The sequence below is a fragment of the Rhododendron vialii genome, chromosome 2a, assembly GCF_030253575.1.
Source record: "Rhododendron vialii isolate Sample 1 chromosome 2a, ASM3025357v1".
Lineage (NCBI taxonomy): Eukaryota > Viridiplantae > Streptophyta > Magnoliopsida > Ericales > Ericaceae > Rhododendron > Rhododendron vialii.
The window spans coordinates 220999-239294 of NC_080558.1; the positions used below are offsets into that span (position 1 = coordinate 220999).

The 18296-nt window shown below is 37.5% G+C and overlaps 1 protein-coding gene across 2 annotated transcripts; it reads left to right on the top strand.

Annotated features, from left to right (window-relative positions):
* Positions 1 to 617: 617 nt before the first annotated feature.
* On the top strand, positions 618 to 6712 carry LOC131315942 (beta-glucosidase-like SFR2, chloroplastic). 2 transcript variants are annotated; one of them, XM_058345189.1, is made up of 11 exons: positions 618 to 880; positions 2121 to 2478; positions 2692 to 2830; positions 3049 to 3215; positions 3292 to 3513; positions 4131 to 4299; positions 4390 to 4623; positions 4718 to 4867; positions 4967 to 5096; positions 5691 to 5918; positions 6370 to 6712. In XM_058345189.1, exons 1-10 carry the CDS (start codon positions 697 to 699, stop codon positions 5885 to 5887), a joined length of 1950 nt encoding a protein of 649 aa, XP_058201172.1. In that variant the 5' UTR covers positions 618 to 696; the 3' UTR covers positions 5888 to 5918; positions 6370 to 6712. The 2 variants fall into 2 exon arrangements, with proteins under 2 accessions (XP_058201172.1, XP_058201173.1); XM_058345190.1 differs by having other exon boundaries at positions 2124 to 2478.
* Positions 6713 to 18296: the final 11584 nt, after the last annotated feature.

Below are 18296 nucleotides of genomic sequence, written 5' to 3' on the forward strand. Positions count from 1 at the left end.
AAGTGGAGGAGGAGTCTGAAATTGGGATCATAGAATGTCAGGTACAAATAAAACTTATCCCGAAAGTACCCCGAAAACAGCAATCAATGGTTGAGAATCACTTTGATGATTATGTCACACACATCAAAGTGAATCTCAACCACTAGTTGATCTTTTCGGGGTACTTTAGGGGTAAATTTTTTTTGTCCCTAGCATTTCTGGAACATTAAGGTACAAGGTGAGAATACCAAGACTTGAAGGGGGGGATAATGTCCAATTAATATAGGAAAATTCTAAAATCAGCTCAATGGGCTGACGATAGTAGGTATGTGAATGTGTATTAAAAGATGTAAGAAATGCACAAAAATACGTATTTTTTTTGTCTTTTAGTATGTTTATCGTCAGCCCAGTGGGTTGACAATAGCAAAACTGATTAATATATACTCTCCTACCAGTTCCATTTGATTTTTATTTTTTTTTATCCGCGTTCCTTTGATATTCCTTTTCTGTTTTTTTTTTGGTACGTCGGAAATTCATTCCATTGATATCTGTTGCGTGTATTCCACGCTCTTTGTGGGTGGAAGCATTGTGAGAGTCGTTTACGTTAACTATCACAGGACACGTGGATAACGCATCTCGTCTCATCTCTACGCTTCGCTTCGCTTCGCTTCTCTTCGTGTTCACTCAAACCAACAAGTTGTTCTACAACAACAAACAATGGCGATTGTGGTGGCACTGTTCGTGGCGGCGACCAAGATCGCCGGCATCCTAGTCACGGTCACCGTCGCAGCCAACGCCGTGTCTTTCTCCTTTTACCGCCGTAAGAACCTCCGCCCCTTCCGCTCTCCCATCGACGACTCCTCCGACATCCTCGCCTCCTTCAACGTCTCTCCCTCCTCCGGTATACTTATCACTTCACTCACTCCTCCAAATTAAGAAAACCTAGTTTAACGCTTTTGCAAACCTGGAGTAGAGAAAATGTTTACTTTGGTTTTTAGTGATTGCTGTTGCATGCATCCCTTGCTGTTTATAAGTAGTACTGGTACTTTTATCAGTGTCGAAGAGCTCAATAATTCCAAATTAGAGGAGTTTTAGTTACGAACTGATTGGAATCGATATTATGTTTGAGTTGTTATTATTGCAATTTCTAAGGCAGTTTTGCTCAGTTTGCTAAATTTGAGCTCTGCTTGTGCAGAGCTGTGGTTCGAACTCAACCCTAAGCTTGCTCTTCTTGAGTTCCTGTTAATTGAGCTTCAACATGCTACTTTATGAAATAAAAGCAAGCTGGTTATGGAGGGTCTTTTAGTTAGAACGTCTGTAGAGTGTATTGGGATAGACAAATCGTACGTTGAAGTGTCCACATTTAAAAAAAGGGGTCCCAATTATATATCTAGTTTTCACTAATTTAGCAGCTACACGGGTGCGTCATTGGACGAGCAGAAAGTGTGTCAAGTGGGGGTGGTTGGGTATATGCGGAACCTAAACGCAGGATATAGGGGAATATGAATGCAGAAACATAGAGAAAAAATCGAAACCACTCAGTAACACAAGTTTATGTGGTTCGCCGACTAAGCTTTGTCTACAGTTTTTGCAAACTTTGTGCTTGTCCTGGCTCTTGGGTTGTTTGTGTTTCTAGGCTTAGTTCAAGGTGGTTCTTTGTATTCTTTGATGGTTTGCTCTACCATCATCTCCTTTGCCTCTTGGGGGTTTCATATCAAAGCGACGTTGCATCTGTTGTTTCAATTATTGTTAGTGTATAACTAAACAAACAGAAGGCTTACAGTTAAGTTAACTTGTCAATTCACTAACTTATAAATGACACTCACACATTCGGTAGTGTGTCCACCGTCCAGCACGCCATTAGTGATCTGTAGGTATTTGATTCTTTTGGCTTACTTATTACTTTGGAGTTTGGAGGAGCCTGTACTTTGGAGTTTGGTAAGTAGAATTGTGATCTTTTCTGATAATTTTGATACAATCATTGAAAGCATTTCTGACATTAATCGAAGTTTACATGGCGTTATCCATTGTTTCCATGGTGAGGGTTTGAGATATCATGGTTTTTGCTGTGTACGAACACATTTGACCAGTTCTTGATTATCAAGGATCTAAATATGTAACTGAATTGTGTTTCGCTGTAGAAGGTGAAAAGGAGTTCTTCTTTGGATTGGCAACTGCTCCAGCACACGTTGAAGACAGGCTTCATGATGCTTGGCTCGAGTTTGCAGAAGACAACCCTTGTGACAAGTCAGAATCGCTGTTGCATCATAACCTGCAACCAGCAGATGCAATAATGGGCTCTGCTTCCGCTGATGGCAGAAATCAGCAAGTTTCATTGCCCGTGATAGATGGTAAAACAAGAGCGAAAAGAAAGAAGCCCATTAAAATAGCTATGGAGGCAATGATCAGGGGATTCGAGAAATATACAGAAGAGGAAGAGCCTGCAACACCTGAAGAATGTCATCATAAAGTAGCTGCTTGGCACAACGTTCCACACCCGTAAGCCCTGCTCTGTATTTTGGTGCTTGAATTTTACGTGCTGAATTGTGGTCAGACTATATAGGCTAATTAGCTCTTTCTTAACTATATACCTTTCACATGTTTTGATCGAAGAATAAAAAAGCTTATTCCTGGGAATCAGAAAGTTTTTTTTGTGTAGAATGGGCTTATGGTTGACTTTGGAAGAAATGTACTGTGATGAATTACTTTCAGGGAGGAGAGGCTAAGGTTTTGGTCTGATCCTGATACAGAATTGCAACTGGCTAAAGCCACTGGTGTTCGTGTCTTCCGAATGGGTGTAGATTGGACAAGGATCATGCCAGTCGAGCCAATCAATGGGAGTAACGAAGCTGTAAGTCTTTTTCCAACTAGGGTGTATGTTCATCCGTGCGTGCTTAGTTTATCACATTGCCATTTTGTTTAAACTTGATTGACAATGTAAATTTTTAGTCAAACTAAGTTTAAATTATCATCATAAGGATATCTATTTTTTTTGTAAATGTGCATAGGAAATGAAGTGATTGTGCGGTTAAAAATTCCACCAAATTCAGTTGTTTTATAATCTGTCAGGTCAATTATGCCGCATTGGAACGATATAAATGGATTATCAGTAGGGTTCGCTCGTATGGTATGAAGGTGATGCTGACCCTGTTCCATCATTCACTTCCACCTTGGGCTGGAGAGTACGGAGGATGGAAGCTGGAGAAAACTGTGGACTATTTCATGGATTTTACAAGGTTAGGCTTCTTCCTGCACGAGTAACTCAGTTGAACTAAACATTTACTAATCCTCTTATGATCTTTCATTTTGCAGGCTTGTTGTGGATGGGGTCTCAGATATTGTAGACTATTGGATAACATTTAATGAGCCTCATGTCTTTTGTTTGCTTACTTATTGTGCTGGTGCTTGGCCCGGTGGTAATCCCGATATGCTGGAAGTTGCTACTTCTGCTCTACCTACTGGTGTTTTCCATCAAGCCATGCACTGGATAGCAGTAGCCCACTCAAAGGCCTTTGATTATATCCATGAGAAAAGGTTTCGTTCAGTACCTATGATTTTATATATTTCAGGAAACACCACAGAGAAACTTGTGATGACTATATCTACTACATTTTGAAACCATGAGTTTTAAGAAACAAATGCATGGTGATATATGTAGGTATCTAAATAGCTTGTACTTATTTTTGTCTGCTTGATACACAAAATGCAAACAAAATGAACATATCTACACTTGCTAACCTGCAATGCCTTGGGGGTACAAGATCGTTTTTCTGCAGGCCCACCTTCTATTTGAGTTGCATACTTCAGTGGGACACTGGGAGCCATGAGACTTCAGGCAGAAAGGATACTTTCTACTACTCTCCGTCACGAGATTTTCTATAATCTCGACATATATATTAGAATATTAGATTACCTCTTTCTGATGAACAAATCATGGTTTGAACTGATTAAAGAGGTGCTTCTTAACTTGGAGAACCTTCTATACAAAAACTTCTGTGTTATACCATTGTGCATGTATGTGAGTCACATCTTCTTGTTGTTTGTAAGTTTTGTCCCCCAACTGACACTTCTAGAATTTGGAGAGTGATGACAATTTTGGTAACTTAGGATAACAGAGTTGTTTTACTGAGTATTGTTTTCTTTTCCTGCAGCACCTCATCGAATTCAATCGTTGGAGTAGCACACCATGTCTCCTTTATGCGGCCATATGGTCTCTTTGATGTTCCTGCCGTTACACTGGCTAACTCTTTGACTCTCTTCCCATATTTGGATAGTATTGCTGGCAAGTTGGATTATATTGGAATAAACTATTATGGGCAGGTTCTGCTTATCTCTAAGCAAGATAACTGTGCTATGCATATTTAGTTTAATAATATCCAGGTAGTTCTTATATTTTTGTTCATTGATCAGGAAGTCGTGTGTGGTGCTGGAATGAAGCTAGTAGAGACTGATGAGTTCAGTGAATCTGGACGTGGAATATATCCAGATGGCTTGTACCGCATGCTACTTCAGTTCCATGAAAGATACAAACATCTGAATGTGCCTTTTATCATTACTGAAAATGGTGTTTCTGATGAGACAGATTTGATCAGAAAACCATACTTGTTGGAGCATTTACTTGCAATTTATGCGGCCATGATCATGGTTTTGACCCTGAACGTCCACTTTTAAAATGTTCTTGAATAGCTTTCATCTTTGACTTTATAAGTCATTAGATCTGCTTTTGTTTATTTTACAGGGTGTACCTGTGCTTGGGTACCTGTTTTGGACTATTTCTGATAACTGGGAGTGGGCTGACGGCTATGGTCCCAAGTTTGGGCTTGTAGCGGTTGATCGTGCCAATAATCTTGCACGGATACCTCGTCCTTCGTATCATTTGTTTTCCAAAGTAAAGTTGTGTGTGTGTGTGTTTTGTTTCAGTTGCTGTGTCCTTTCCTTATTGTTGTGTTGATTTTGCTGATAATTTAGCTTGGATTTTAAATTTCAGGTGGCAATGACTGGTAAGGTTACACGTGAAGACAGGAAACAAGCATGGAATGAACTCCAGAGAGCTGCTAAAGAGAGAAAAACAAGACCATTTTATCGAGCAGCTAATAAGCACGGTTTAATGTATGCAGGTAAGAAATGTAGTTCGGATTTCTACTCCACATTGGAATGCCACTTTCTTGCCTTCGTTGCTTATTTCACCTTACTATGCGGAAACTTATTTAACCGGCCCTTAGATCTTTCTTTGTGGTTCTGTCCCTATCAAATGCTACATCCCTAAACTACAATACTAATCTGGGTAGGATTTAAATTAGGTATTTAGGGGATAGGTGCCGTTTGTGTGTGTATCAAACTTTGGTGGATCTTCCTGCACTCATTAAACATGATACGCTCTTACATTTTAAGGTTACTGTTAGGGATGTTACTGCCATGTTAGTAACAGATGTTATATCTTCTTGTACTTTTTCTACATTCAGACACTGACTGGTGCACAAATATCCGAACACAAGAGCACTTGCTTTTTCCCCAGTCCTCGTTTATGACTATCACATTGTTAGTGTATAAAACTCTCCTGTAACTTTTTGTTTTTGGTACATCGGAAATTAAAACTCTCCTGTAACTTTGGTAGAGGCTCCTAGTGATATGCTTGGTGGTAGTAATATTTAATGTCGATTTACTCACTGATCAGCCACATGATGGGTTTCTCATTTTCCTTGTTTCAACAGGAGGCCTTGACGAACCTGTAAGGCGGCCTTACATTGATCGTGATTGGCGATTTGGACACTATGAGATGGAAGGACTGCAGGACCCATTGAGTCGCTTGTCACGATGTGTCCTCCGACCTTTCTCCCTTGGAAGGAGAGCAAAACCTCAAACAGAGGATGACGAGTTGGTGCTTCAGCCTCTTGCGTCAAATGAATGATTGATTCCAGATACAGGACACAGATTTCCCAGTACGTTATTCTCTATGAAGCACTAACAAACTCCTTGATTTGCTTCATTAGTTTGTTAATTATGATTTTTTCAATCTTGTCGTGGTGCCTTACATAGTAGTACTAGTATGGATGGGTGTTGAATCTCTTGCATGTTTTGTCCTGAATCTCAAACACAGTTCAAGATCAAAGCCCCTTCATACTAATTTGTGATGTGTGCTTGAGCTTTAAACTACGGCTTCATAAAGCAGAGAATTGTCCATGCTCCAAAGAGTCCAAACTAATCTCGTGATTTGATTAAGTACTCCTTGGTCAGTAACAAAGTAGGTACAACCTGATAATATGTGACTAATAGGGGGTTTGCTATACTTCTCTCTCTCTCTCTCTCTCTCTCTCTCTCTCTCTCTCTCTCTCTCTCTCTCTCTCTCTCTCTCTCTCTCGGGTTTTTTCAAAAAATCTGTTCTCGGTGCAGGTTTCTTCGATGCTGCTGTCAAGATGTGCTCTAGGTTTGGCAAGTAGTCTTCACAGTTACCATAAGCTATATATAAGTTTTGATTTCGTACTCCAGTTGGGAGATGCCTGAATATCCGGCAAGAAAGGGATTAAATTGGCTTTGGATCCTTGACAACATAAGCCCTCCCCAGTGACCTCCTCCCAGATTGTAGTTTTATGAATAGATAGCTCTGTTTTATGCTACTGTATCTTGTTTAGTTGTAATGTCAACTTCAAATAGAGTCGTGTCCAGAATCTGGTGTAAATAAGCTATCGACAAATAGTTTTCTTTTTGTTTTTCAAATAAATGCTTCTTCTATGTATACTGTATAGATTGTTGCTTGTTATTGTATTTACGACCTTAGAAGTGAGTTTTCTTGGCATGCATGTTTTCGGCAGAGGAAATAATCAGATCAACGGTTGTGGCATCTTCCAGTATTGTTCACCTAATGGTATATATGAACGTATGGTTTTGGGTCAATTCTACCAAGGGAGTTATTGTTGAGGGTGGTGGTTTCGGCACCTGGCAGATTTGATACTTTTGCTAGCTCATGGTTTTTCCCTAAATTAAGGGACGTGTATTTTTGTTTGTGTTTTTTGAAATTATTGTTAATTTTCTTAGTTCTTTTTTCTTAAACTAATCATTTGTCAGAGAAAAGAATTTAAGAAAAGTTCTTCAATAAAGAAGGAAAAAAATTGAAAGAAAATTACATTATTGTTTTATCTGTCTTTTCTGAACTTTTTGAAATTTTGGTCAACCTTTTTTATTTTTCTCGTCAGGATGAGTGCCTAAGTCCAAATACTTTAACAAAGTTTTTAAAAAAAAAATTTCTAAACAATAAGAATACTCACATGCATCGAACGATTCTTAATGCAATTGTGTCCGGAATTGAGTTAGTACGTAGACTTTTTCCTTACAAAAGAATTGCAATGCAAGTTGTAATATGATATTAAAAGTAGTTATGATGTACTCTTAACTCGCTTGTGTAGAGTAGCGGAGTCGTCGTATCTCGAAGGAGAAAAAATCATAAGCGGAGTGTAATTGCTACATCTTTTTCAAAAAAAAAAAAATTTACTTTCCAAAAAATAAAAACATTTAAAGGTTTGAATCTTCTAAAAAAATAATATTTCCACGTTCATCTGATATTGTGTAACTTCATTTTATTCGAATAATGTAGCACACTACTACGATTCAGTATGGAAATAAATGTTAGGTCTGATACTTGTAAACAAAAGATGATATCGAATGGATTATGTTACCTAGGCAGCAGAGGGGGTGAATAAGGTTGCTAATTAAAAATTATCAACTAAAAGCTACAAAGGCAAATAACTAATTAGTAAATATATGGAGAGAGTTAAGAAGCGCAAAACCAGTTTATAGTGGTTCGGTTTGAATTTGTCCACGGTCTAGCCTACTCCACTTCTCTCCAAGGCAATCGCTTGAAGGTTCCACTAATAAAAATGGAATTACATCAATAAGCCTTGCGGGTGCTTACAATTACTGTCGCTCCTAGCTTTCTGAAAGAGCTAGACAATCGCAAGGATTTAAAGTACAAAATCCTCAAAAAAACCCTTCCAAAAACAAAACCTCTGTTTTTGGAATTACAAAACCAGTGTTTGATTTCTCAAACATTTAATCTCTCAAAGATAATAGAATTTGTAGCTCACAATTACAACACTCCTCAAAGAGTAAATATGACAATTTTTGCTCACAAATCTCTCAAAGTAATTGTATAAAAAATGAAATGTAGGAAAGGATGAATATTGCACTTGTAATCCGATGAAACTTGGTTGTTCTGTATCTCTTGTAGCTACTAAACCTCTTCCATTTTATAGCTTGAATATTCGAACCGTTGAAAATTTTCCTTTAAGATGCAAATCTATTCTGTTGATATTGATCTTCATTTATTGCAAGTGAACGTTGAGCCATAAAATCTACACATGCAGAGATATTGTCTTTCCTTGAATGCACTAGAGAAATGTTGAGCCGTATTTTTCAGCGTCGAGTGTCAACTCCCAAGCTCTCAAGTCAACAAAAGCAGTTGAACAAAATACAGAGATTGAAATCTCTGTCGGTGGACCAATCTCAAAACCAGTCAACCACTTTGTGATAAAACTGATTTGGGCTTGGTTCTTCGGCTTCCATTTCATTTAATTGGACCGAAGTGGACTAGAAGGCAACAAAATAGATAGACCGAAAGAGCTTATGTCCAAAATCCAATAGTACTACTTAAAAAGGGATTTCAAGCGCCACAATTAAAAGAGTTTTGGGCCAAGGTTCAATACTGTTGCTTTTAAATGATTCATTTTCGACACTGTATCAAAATGTGTTGTAGTCCAAAAATTTACACACACACACATATATATAATATATTTATTGTTTAACAAGGCCCGTAGGCTTACAAAAGAGCCTACGAAAGAGAGTTAAACTCTAAAATAGAAAGAAGAGATAACGGGGGACTAGACACCAATTACAAGGTAAATTCCCTGACTTGGCTAACGCAGCAATGGTATGGGCAGCTTTGTTGGCTATGTGACGAGTTGAAAATGATTCCACTTGCTCTGGCCAACTCCCTTATGTCCAAAACCACTGCAGCAACCTCCCACGGGGGAACAATTTCTGAAGAGCTAAGATGGATGGCTTCCTTACAATCTAACTCCACCGTAACCCCTTGCCAGCTTGACTTGGAGACCATGGAACAAGCTTCCCTGATAGCTACCAATTCTCCTTGAAGGGTTGAGAGAATATTGAAAGATTTAGCTCTCCCATCCATGGTCGCTCCTGTATGATCTCGTATCACCACTGTCACTTTGTTATTGGTGTCCCCCTCTTTGAAAGCCTTATCACAATTTGCTTTGAATTTCGATACATCTGGAGCCACCCAATTAGATACAATATCCGCTACGGGTTGGTTATCCATATGGACAGACGAAATCATGCAAGTATTTGAGAATTCCAGCTGGGCAAAATTTGCCCTGGCCATTACATTTGAAATTGAATTATGCAAGGCCAACCATATTACTTGTCGAAAAATAAAAAGCTTTTCATAAAGCAATTTATTTTGTCGTAGAACATAATCAAAATCAATTATATCTAACAAATTATCATCATGGATTGGATGTTATTATGTTGAGTTTTACATGTGGAATACATAAGCTTGAGTAGCATTTTCGATTATATTATGGGTAAGCTTTTCATAAATCAATTTATTTTGTCGTAGAACATAATCAAAATCAATTATATCTAACATATTATCATCATGGATTGGATGTTATTATGTTGAGTTTTACATGTGGAATACATAAGCTTGAATAGCATTTTCGATTATATTATGGGTAGTGATTTTCACACTCTTTTTTTTAATAATTCACATTCTATTTTCTGTCTTTATTCACATAAGTTTACCATGGTGCCCTTTTTTCAATACTATTTACTACAAATTTTTCACATATTCAAAGGACAACAATGTAAATTTGTGTGGATAAAAACAAGGGAGAATTTTTCACAGGTCTACTATACCACTTTCCAAACCCACTAAGTCCATTTCTAAATTCTATAACCCCCTAAGTCCACTAACCTATTAGTAAAAATATAATAACCCTGGTTAGTCTAATATACCCCTGCTTTCAAAAAATCTTTTATCCCGTTTTTTTCTCCATTCCCTTTTTTTTCTCGGATTCCTCCATTATAAAACCCATCCCTAACCCCCCCCCCCCCCTCCCCCCTTTTTCTTTTCCAGAAGAACAAAAACCAGACGAGAAGAACCTTTTCCAGAAGAACAAAACCAGAAGAACAAAACCCAGACGAGAAGCACCTTTTCCAGAAGAACAAAACCCAGACGAGAAGCACTCGATCGTCGGGCTTCTTCGGCGTCAGCCCTTCTTCGTCGTCCTCGATCGGCGAGAAGCACTCGATCGTTGTCGCCGTTCTCAAGCACTCAAATACCGGCGTCGTCTTCGTCGCCGTCGTCAAGCACTCGATTGCCGTCGTCACTCCAACAACCAGATCAACGGACGAAAAACAGAGATCAACCCACGTCCCAGACTTCCTTCGTCGTCGATCACCCTTCGTAGCTGACATCGCACTCCTCCTCGCCGTCGTCCTTCGTCGTCGATCGCCGCCCTTCGTCGCTTTTGCATATATGTATATATAGTTTCTGATTTATATAACATTATATATGATCTACTGTCTCGTAAGTCATTTTATATGATGTTCTATTGCTTTTGCATATATGTATATAGAGTTTCTGATTTATATAACGTTATATACAATATACTGTCTCGTGAGACATTATATATGATGTTCTGTCTCTTTTGCATATATGTATATATAGTTTCTGATTTATATAACGTTATATACGATCTACTATCTCATGAGACATTATATATGATGTTCTGTTCAACAAATATATAGGGTTATATATGGTTATATCAATGTTGGTAACTGACTCCAGTTCAAGGTATATATAGGAACTCATTAGCAAAGCACAATTGAACAGTTAATAATATATAAGTTAGGATTTTGATTGCGAGTAGATATGATTATATCAAACTCTGATCATTATATGTTCTACTTTATTGAATTGGTCCGCGCAGTGGCCTTACTGACTTATTATTTGTGCAGTTGTTCAAGGGGTGAAGAGTATTAAGTTACATGTGATGCAAAATCGACCATGAAGAAGGCGACGGCGACAAAGGGAAAGAAGTTACAAGATCTCCTCTTCTTTTTTTTCCCATTTTTTTTAGAGTTAGAAAGGACAGAATCTCATGTATAATGTTATAAGGCTATATGTTTATTTTTTGTCACACTTATTACGTTTTTTTGTGTGTATTTATTTATGTGGCAAAATAATACACATATAAAGTTCTTTGTTTGTTTTTGCATTGTAAACATATATAAGATTATGTTGAAAAATGTATGCATTATAATTTGTGAAAATTTATATGCATCTCTATTAATTATTTTGATGATTAATTCAATGATATTTTTATTCGGCAAATACAAAATTATCGAAAAGTCGATTCCCGAATTAAATATTTTCGTGACCTTGAAATATAGCATAAAGTCTCTTGGATTCATGATTTATATTTACAAAGACTTTATTGAGCTCAATACATGCTTTAACGGTTTATTTAGATGAAATTGTGAGCCACAGGTTGACGAACCGGCTGACAAGCCGGCTGTCTGAACAGAAAGCTGTGACAACCGGACGACCACCCGGATGACCACTCTATCAAACGGCTAGTTTCCAACGGCTAGTTTCAAACGGCTAGTTTCCAACGGCTAGTTTCCAACGGCTAGTTCCAACGGCTAGTTTCCAACGGCTAGTTTCCAACGGCTAGGAAGCATATGGATGGCTATATAAGGCATCAAGAACTCATTAATGAGTACATACACAAGCTACAACATTCCATATTATTGCAAGAGCAAATTCTCAAAAGATCAAAGCCAAAAATTCTCATTGTTCTTCCACTTTCATATTATTCTTGAGAGAAAATTTGTACAAGTCGTGAGCGATAATTTTCATACCTTCTTCACATACTTGTATTTCCTAAGTGAGTGTTTGAGTCAAACACTTGAAAGCTTAGAAGACCAAATTCGGGTTGGAATTTGGGTGTTATTGTTTTTGAGAAGTTTTCGGAGAAAATTCTTGCGGTTGTGCTAGCTCCTCGGGAAAGCTAGAGGCATTCGGTTCTTGTAAGCACCCGCAAGACTTACAAGTTGTAATCTTTTAAAGATTAGTCTAACCTTCAAGTAATTGCTTGAGGAGAAGTGGAGTAGGGCCGGACCGTGGACAAATCCGGACCGAACCACTATAAACGGGTTCTATCTCTCTATCTCTCTATTTTGATTGCATACTTATTGTTTGCATATATTGTTAGAGATAAATTTTTATTGGTAATTATTACTAGCAATCCTATTCACCCCCCCTCTAGGTTGCATAATTTGGGTAACAATTGGTATCAGAGCCTCGGCTCTTGTTTGTAGATTTAACCATCTAAGAGTTAAGATCCATGGCAACCACTAGTAATGTTTCTTGTATCGAAGGTCAATTGTCCAATAGACCTCCCTTGTTCACCGGAGAAAATTACTCTCATTGGAAAAATAGAATGATGATCTTTATTCAATCCACGGATTATGATCTATGGAAAATTATCAAAAATGGTCCCATTATTCCTACTAAGAAAGTTGGAGAAGAGACTATGCCTAAACCAGATTATGAGTGGAGTCATTTGGAAAAGGCTTCAATAGAAAAGAACTATAGAGCTATGAACCTTCTTTTTTGTGCTATTACTCCCAATGAATATGATTGTGTTTCCGCATGTGAATCGGCTAAAGAAATATGGGATAAGTTAGAAATGTCACATGAAGGAGATAGTCAAGTTAAGGAGTCCAAAATTGATATTCTTGTGCATAGCTATGAGCTCTTCAAAATGAAACCGGATGAATCTATATCTCAAATGTTTGCTAGATTTGCTAGTATTACTAACGGTTTAAAAGCTCTTGGAAAGATTTACAGTCAATCCGAAATGACAAGGAAGGTGCTCCGTTCCATGCCAACCAATTGGGACACTACCACCTCCATCATCCTACAATCCAAAGATTTCTCAACATACACGATGGACAAGCTCATGGGATCTCTCATGACGGAGGAAATGCATCACAACCTCAAGGGTGAAAAAGAGAAGAAAGTTAAGGATCTTGCCTTCAAAAGTACAACAAGCAAATCAAAAAGCAAGGAGGATTCAAGCAACGAAAGTGAGGATGATGAAATGGCGCTCATCACAAAAACGTTCAAGAAACTCCTCAAAAATAGAGCATCTCACAAAGGCAGAGGATTTTCAAGAAAAGATGGAGGCAAAGAAGAAAATAGTAAAAAGGATCCAATCATTTGCTATGAGTGCAAGAAGCCCGGCCACATCAAAAGTGAATGTCCATATGCAAAAAAATATTCAAAGAAGGACAAAAAGAGAGCTATGATGGCCGCATGGGACAATAGTGACGATAGTAGCTCCGATGAGGACGATGAGCAACAAGAGGTCGCTAACTTGTGTTTCATGGCCATCGAAGAAAACGAGGTAGATCTCGACTCATCCTATTCCTTTGATGAATTATTTATTGCCTATAAAGAGTTGAAAGTAGAATTTGAAAAGGTTGTTTCTAAAAACAAATTTCTTAAAAAGGTTGCTAAAGATCTTTCACTAGAAATAGATGATTTAATTGAAGAGAAAGATATTTTGGAGGAAGAAAATGAAAGTTTAAGAACCTCTTTGGAAAAAGAAAAAGAGTATTTGAAGGATACTTCCAAAAACGAATCTTTAGAAAAACAAATTGATGATTTAACTAATTCTCTTTCAAAACTCACTAATGGAAAAGAAAGTTTAGACATTCTTCTTGGAAAACAAATAGTTTCTTTTCACAAGGCCGGAATTGGTTATAATCCCACTCAACACAAAAATCTTTTTGAAAAAGATGTTCCTCCTTCTAGCCATTCTAAATTGACATGTCATTATTGTGGTAAAATTGGTCATATTTCTCCTACATGTCCTATGAAAGGATACTCATCTTCTAATGCAAAAAAGGTCTGGGTTCCTAAGAACCGTATCAATGCTAACCTTCAAGGACCCAAGATGATTTGGGTACCAAAAGTCAAGAATTGATGTGCTATTGTAGGTATGCTTCAAAAGTTCTCTCAAGGAAGGAAGTTGGTACCTTGATAGTGGATGTTCAAGACACATGACCGGTGACAAGAGGGCTTTCAATTCTCTTTCGCCTAAAGATGGTGGACATGTCACATTTGGAGACAACAACAAAGGCAAAATCATAGGAATCGGTGATATAGGTAATTCTCCTATTATTGAAGATGTTTTACTTGTTAGTGGTTTAAAACACAATCTTCTTAGCATAAGTCAATTATGTGATAGAGGAAATCGTGTTATCTTTGAAAAATCCAAATGTATCATTGAAAATGTCAAAAGCAACAAGACACTCTTCGTTGGACAAAGACTTGAAAATGTATATGTTTTTAATCTCAATGATTTAAGTAATTGTGATATAAAATGTTTTTCCGCTTTGAGTGAAAATAGTTGGCTTTGGCATAGGCGCCTAGGACATGCAAGTATGGATGCTATTTCAAAACTCTCTAGAAAAAATTTGGTAAAAGGTCTTCCTAAAATCAAATTTGAAAAAGATAGACTTTGTGGTCCTTGCCAACAAGGAAAACAAACCAAGGTTTCTTTTAAGTCCAAAAATGTTGTTTCAACTACTAGACCTTTGCAATTACTTCATATGGATTTGTTTGGACCAACTCGCTCTCCAAGTCTTTGTGGAAACTATTATTGTCTTGTTGTTGTTGATGATTTCTCTAGATATACATGGGTGATGTTCCTAGCTCATAAGAATGAGGCTTATCCTAATTTCACTAAACTTTGTAGAAGAGTTCAAAATGAAAAAGGATTTGTTATTTCTAACATTCGTACGGATCATGGAAAAGAACTTGACAATTCTTTATATGAAAAGTTTTGTGATGAACATGGTATTGGTCATAACTTTTCTGTACCTCGTACTCCTCAACAAAATGGAGTAGTTGAGAGAAAGAATCGTACTTTGGAAGAAATGGCCCGCACTATGCTTTGTGAAAACTCTTTGCCAAAATATTTTTGGGCGGAAGCCGTTAATACCTCATGCTATATTTTGAATCGAGTTTTAATTAGGCCTATCCTCAAGAAAACTCCTTATGAGCTTTGGAATGGTAGAATACCCAACATTAATTACTTTCATGCCTTCGGTTGTAAATGTTATGTATTAAACAATGGAAAAGATGACTTGGGTAAATTTGATTCAAAATCGGATGAAGGCATCTTTATCGGTTACTCTCTTACTAGCAAAGCATATAGAATTTATAATAAGCGCACTAATCTTGTTGAAGAATCTATTCACGTTTCCTTTGATGAATCTAATCCTTGTGCTACTAAGGATGTTGTTGATAATGATGACTTAGAGATTACACATAAGATTCATGACTTGACAATTCAAGAAAAAGTTGATGGTGATACTCAAGTAGAAAGCTCTCAAATCAAAGAAGATGAAGTTATTAATCAACCTCAAGATGCCATGGGAGACAACCAAGATCTTTCCAAGGATTGGATATTCGTGCAAAACCATCCAAAGGACTTGATTCTTGGAGAAGTTTCGAAAGGGGTAACCACTCGCTCGTCTCATAGAAATTTTTGTGAAAATCAAGCTTTTGTTTCTCAAATTGAGCCTAAAAACTTTCCGGAAGCTCAAGATGATGAAAATTGGATTTTGGCCATGCAAGATGAGTTAAATCAATTTGAAAGGAATAAAGTTTGGGCATTAGTACCCAAGCCTCTTGATCACACTATTATAGGTACTAAATGGGTTTTTCGTAACAAGCTAGATGAATCCGGAAATATTGTTAGGAATAAAGCTAGACTTGTTGCTCAAGGTTATAATCAAGAAGAAGGTATTGATTTTGAAGAAACTTTTGCACCGGTAGCTAGATTAGAGGCTATTCGCATATTGCTTGCCTTTGCATCTTTCAAAAATTTCAAGCTTTATCAAATGGATGTGAAAAGTGCATTTTTGAATGGGTTCATAAATGAGGAAGTTTATGTCAAACAACCTCCCGGCTTTGAAGATCATGTATACCCCGATCATGTTTTTAAACTCTCAAAAGCTCTATATGGTTTGAAGCAAGCACCACGTGCATGGTATGATAGACTTAGTTCATTCTTGCTTGACAATGGCTTCACTCGTGGAAAAATTGATACTACTCTTTTCATTAAAGCCAAAGGTAAAGATATGCTCATTATTCAAATATATGTTGATGATATTGTCTTTGGTGCCACTAATGATAATATGTGCAAAGAGTTTGCTAAGTGTATACAAGGTGAGTTTGAAATGAGTATGATGGGGGAGCTTAACTTCTTCCTCGGACTTCAAATCAAGCAAACTAATGAGGGGATCATAATCAACCAAGCCAAGTATGCGAAAGAACTTATTAAGAAGTTTGGCATGGAAGGATCAAAGCCAATGAGCACACCAATGAGCATATCAACTAAGCTAGACAAAGATGAGAATGGTAAGGCCGTCAATGAAAAGATGTATCGAGGTATGATCGGCTCATTACTTTATCTCACGGCAAGTAGACCGGATATAATGTTTAGTGTCTGCATGTGTGCTAGATTCCAATCATGTCCTAAAGAATCGCATTTAAAAGCTATTAAACATATTTTTAAATATGTTGCCGGTTCTCATGACTTAGGATTGTTTTATCCACGTGGAGTTGCATTTGATTTAATTGGTATCAAAGTTGATCGTAAAAGTACAAGTGGGACTTGCCAATTTCTAGGGCACTCTCTAGTGTCTTGGCATAGCAAGAAACAAAATTCCGTAGCTCTATCTACCGCCGAGGCGGAATATGTAGCGGCCGGAAGTTGTTGTGCCCAAATATTGTGGATCAAACAACAAATGGAGGATTTCAATTTGCAATATGATCATATTCCTATTAAATGTGATAATACTAGTGCAATTAGCTTAACCAAGAATCCGATTCAACATTCTCGAACAAAACATATTGAGATTAGACATCATTTTATAAGAGATCATGTTCAAAAAGGGGATATTGAACTTAACTTTATTAGTACCGACAAGCAATTGGCGGACATTTTCACAAAACCCCTTGGTGAAGAACAATTTTGTTTCATTCGACGAGAACTCGGCATGTCTAATCATTTATGAAAAAGTTTTGTGTTCTTGATGTCAAAAGTTTTTTTTTGGATTCAATGTTGAGTTGATTGAATTCGTAAATATCATACTTGATGAAGAGTACAAATGATCTTGATAAAGAAATCACCCTCCAAACATTTTATCATATGTTTCATTTTCCTGTGTTTGGTATGCAGAAAATCAGTTTTATGGTCTTTAATGCTACTCCTCTTAAACGTTTTCTGGACTTAACCTGCATTTGTCAGTCGGATGTCCAAGCGGATGTCCAACCGGACGACCGTGAGGTTGAGACTTATTCAAGCTTTTGCGTTGCTAACTCTGATTTATTAAGTCTGTTACACTTAGTTTGTATGAACTTCATGGCTTAGTGCTTAAATTGTCTCTTATATACTTCGCCGATATGAATTTCTTGTCTCTAAGCTTGCAGGGATAATCATTCTCGATAATACCCCTCGCATTCTTTAAAAAACTCTCTTTTAGGGGGAGCATGTATTAAGGGGACACAACAATAAACACCCGAACACAATTTTCTTCCCCTATTCTTATCTCTTTCGGCGCCGCATCTCTACCGCATCCCCTATCCTATCTCTATCTCTTCATCTATCTCTCTTTCGGCGCAGCATTTCAAACAATTCGGCAATCTCATACTCTATAAATTCAACAACACAATCTCTATCTCTTCATCTATCTATCTCTCCTTCTCTCTCGGCCTAAATCTCTCCAAATCTCTATCCTTCCAAATCGAGCAATGGCAAACTTACCGCAAGGGTTATCATTTGAGTTTTACGAAAGAGATGCCGAACGAGCAGAGTTCAGGTTGTTTATCCAAACCATTTGGATGCAACTCTTTATCTTCATTCTGCTGTGTGCGTTACTTACAATAAGAATACCACCATGGTTCGGGTGGAATGTAAATGTGGATACTCTGTGGTATTGGATTGGCATTGTAGCTGCCGCTGTAGCAGCCATTATTCGAGAATACGAAAATCAAAGACGCCAAGCTCTCAATGAACGAAGATAGAGTGCTACACGGCAAGAGCGGCATGGTGCTGGAACCATGGCCCTATTGTTTTTCTCTTTTTAGTTTTTTTTTTTGATGATGTCACAGGGGGAGAAAAAGCCAAGTTTTTATTGATCTATCTTGCCATTTTTAA

Bases quoted from the DNA above. Each gene is read 5' to 3' on its own strand.
- LOC131315942 (XM_058345189.1), top strand. From the start codon at position 697: ATGGCGATTGTGGTGGCACTGTTCGTGGCGGCGACCAAGATCGCCGGC. The intron at 4,300-4,389 runs GTTCTGCTTATC...TTCATTGATCAG, and splicing joins GAATAAACTATTATGGGCAG to GAAGTCGTGTGTGGTGCTGG. The intron at 4,624-4,717 runs GTTTTGACCCTG...TTTATTTTACAG, and splicing joins TTTATGCGGCCATGATCATG to GGTGTACCTGTGCTTGGGTA.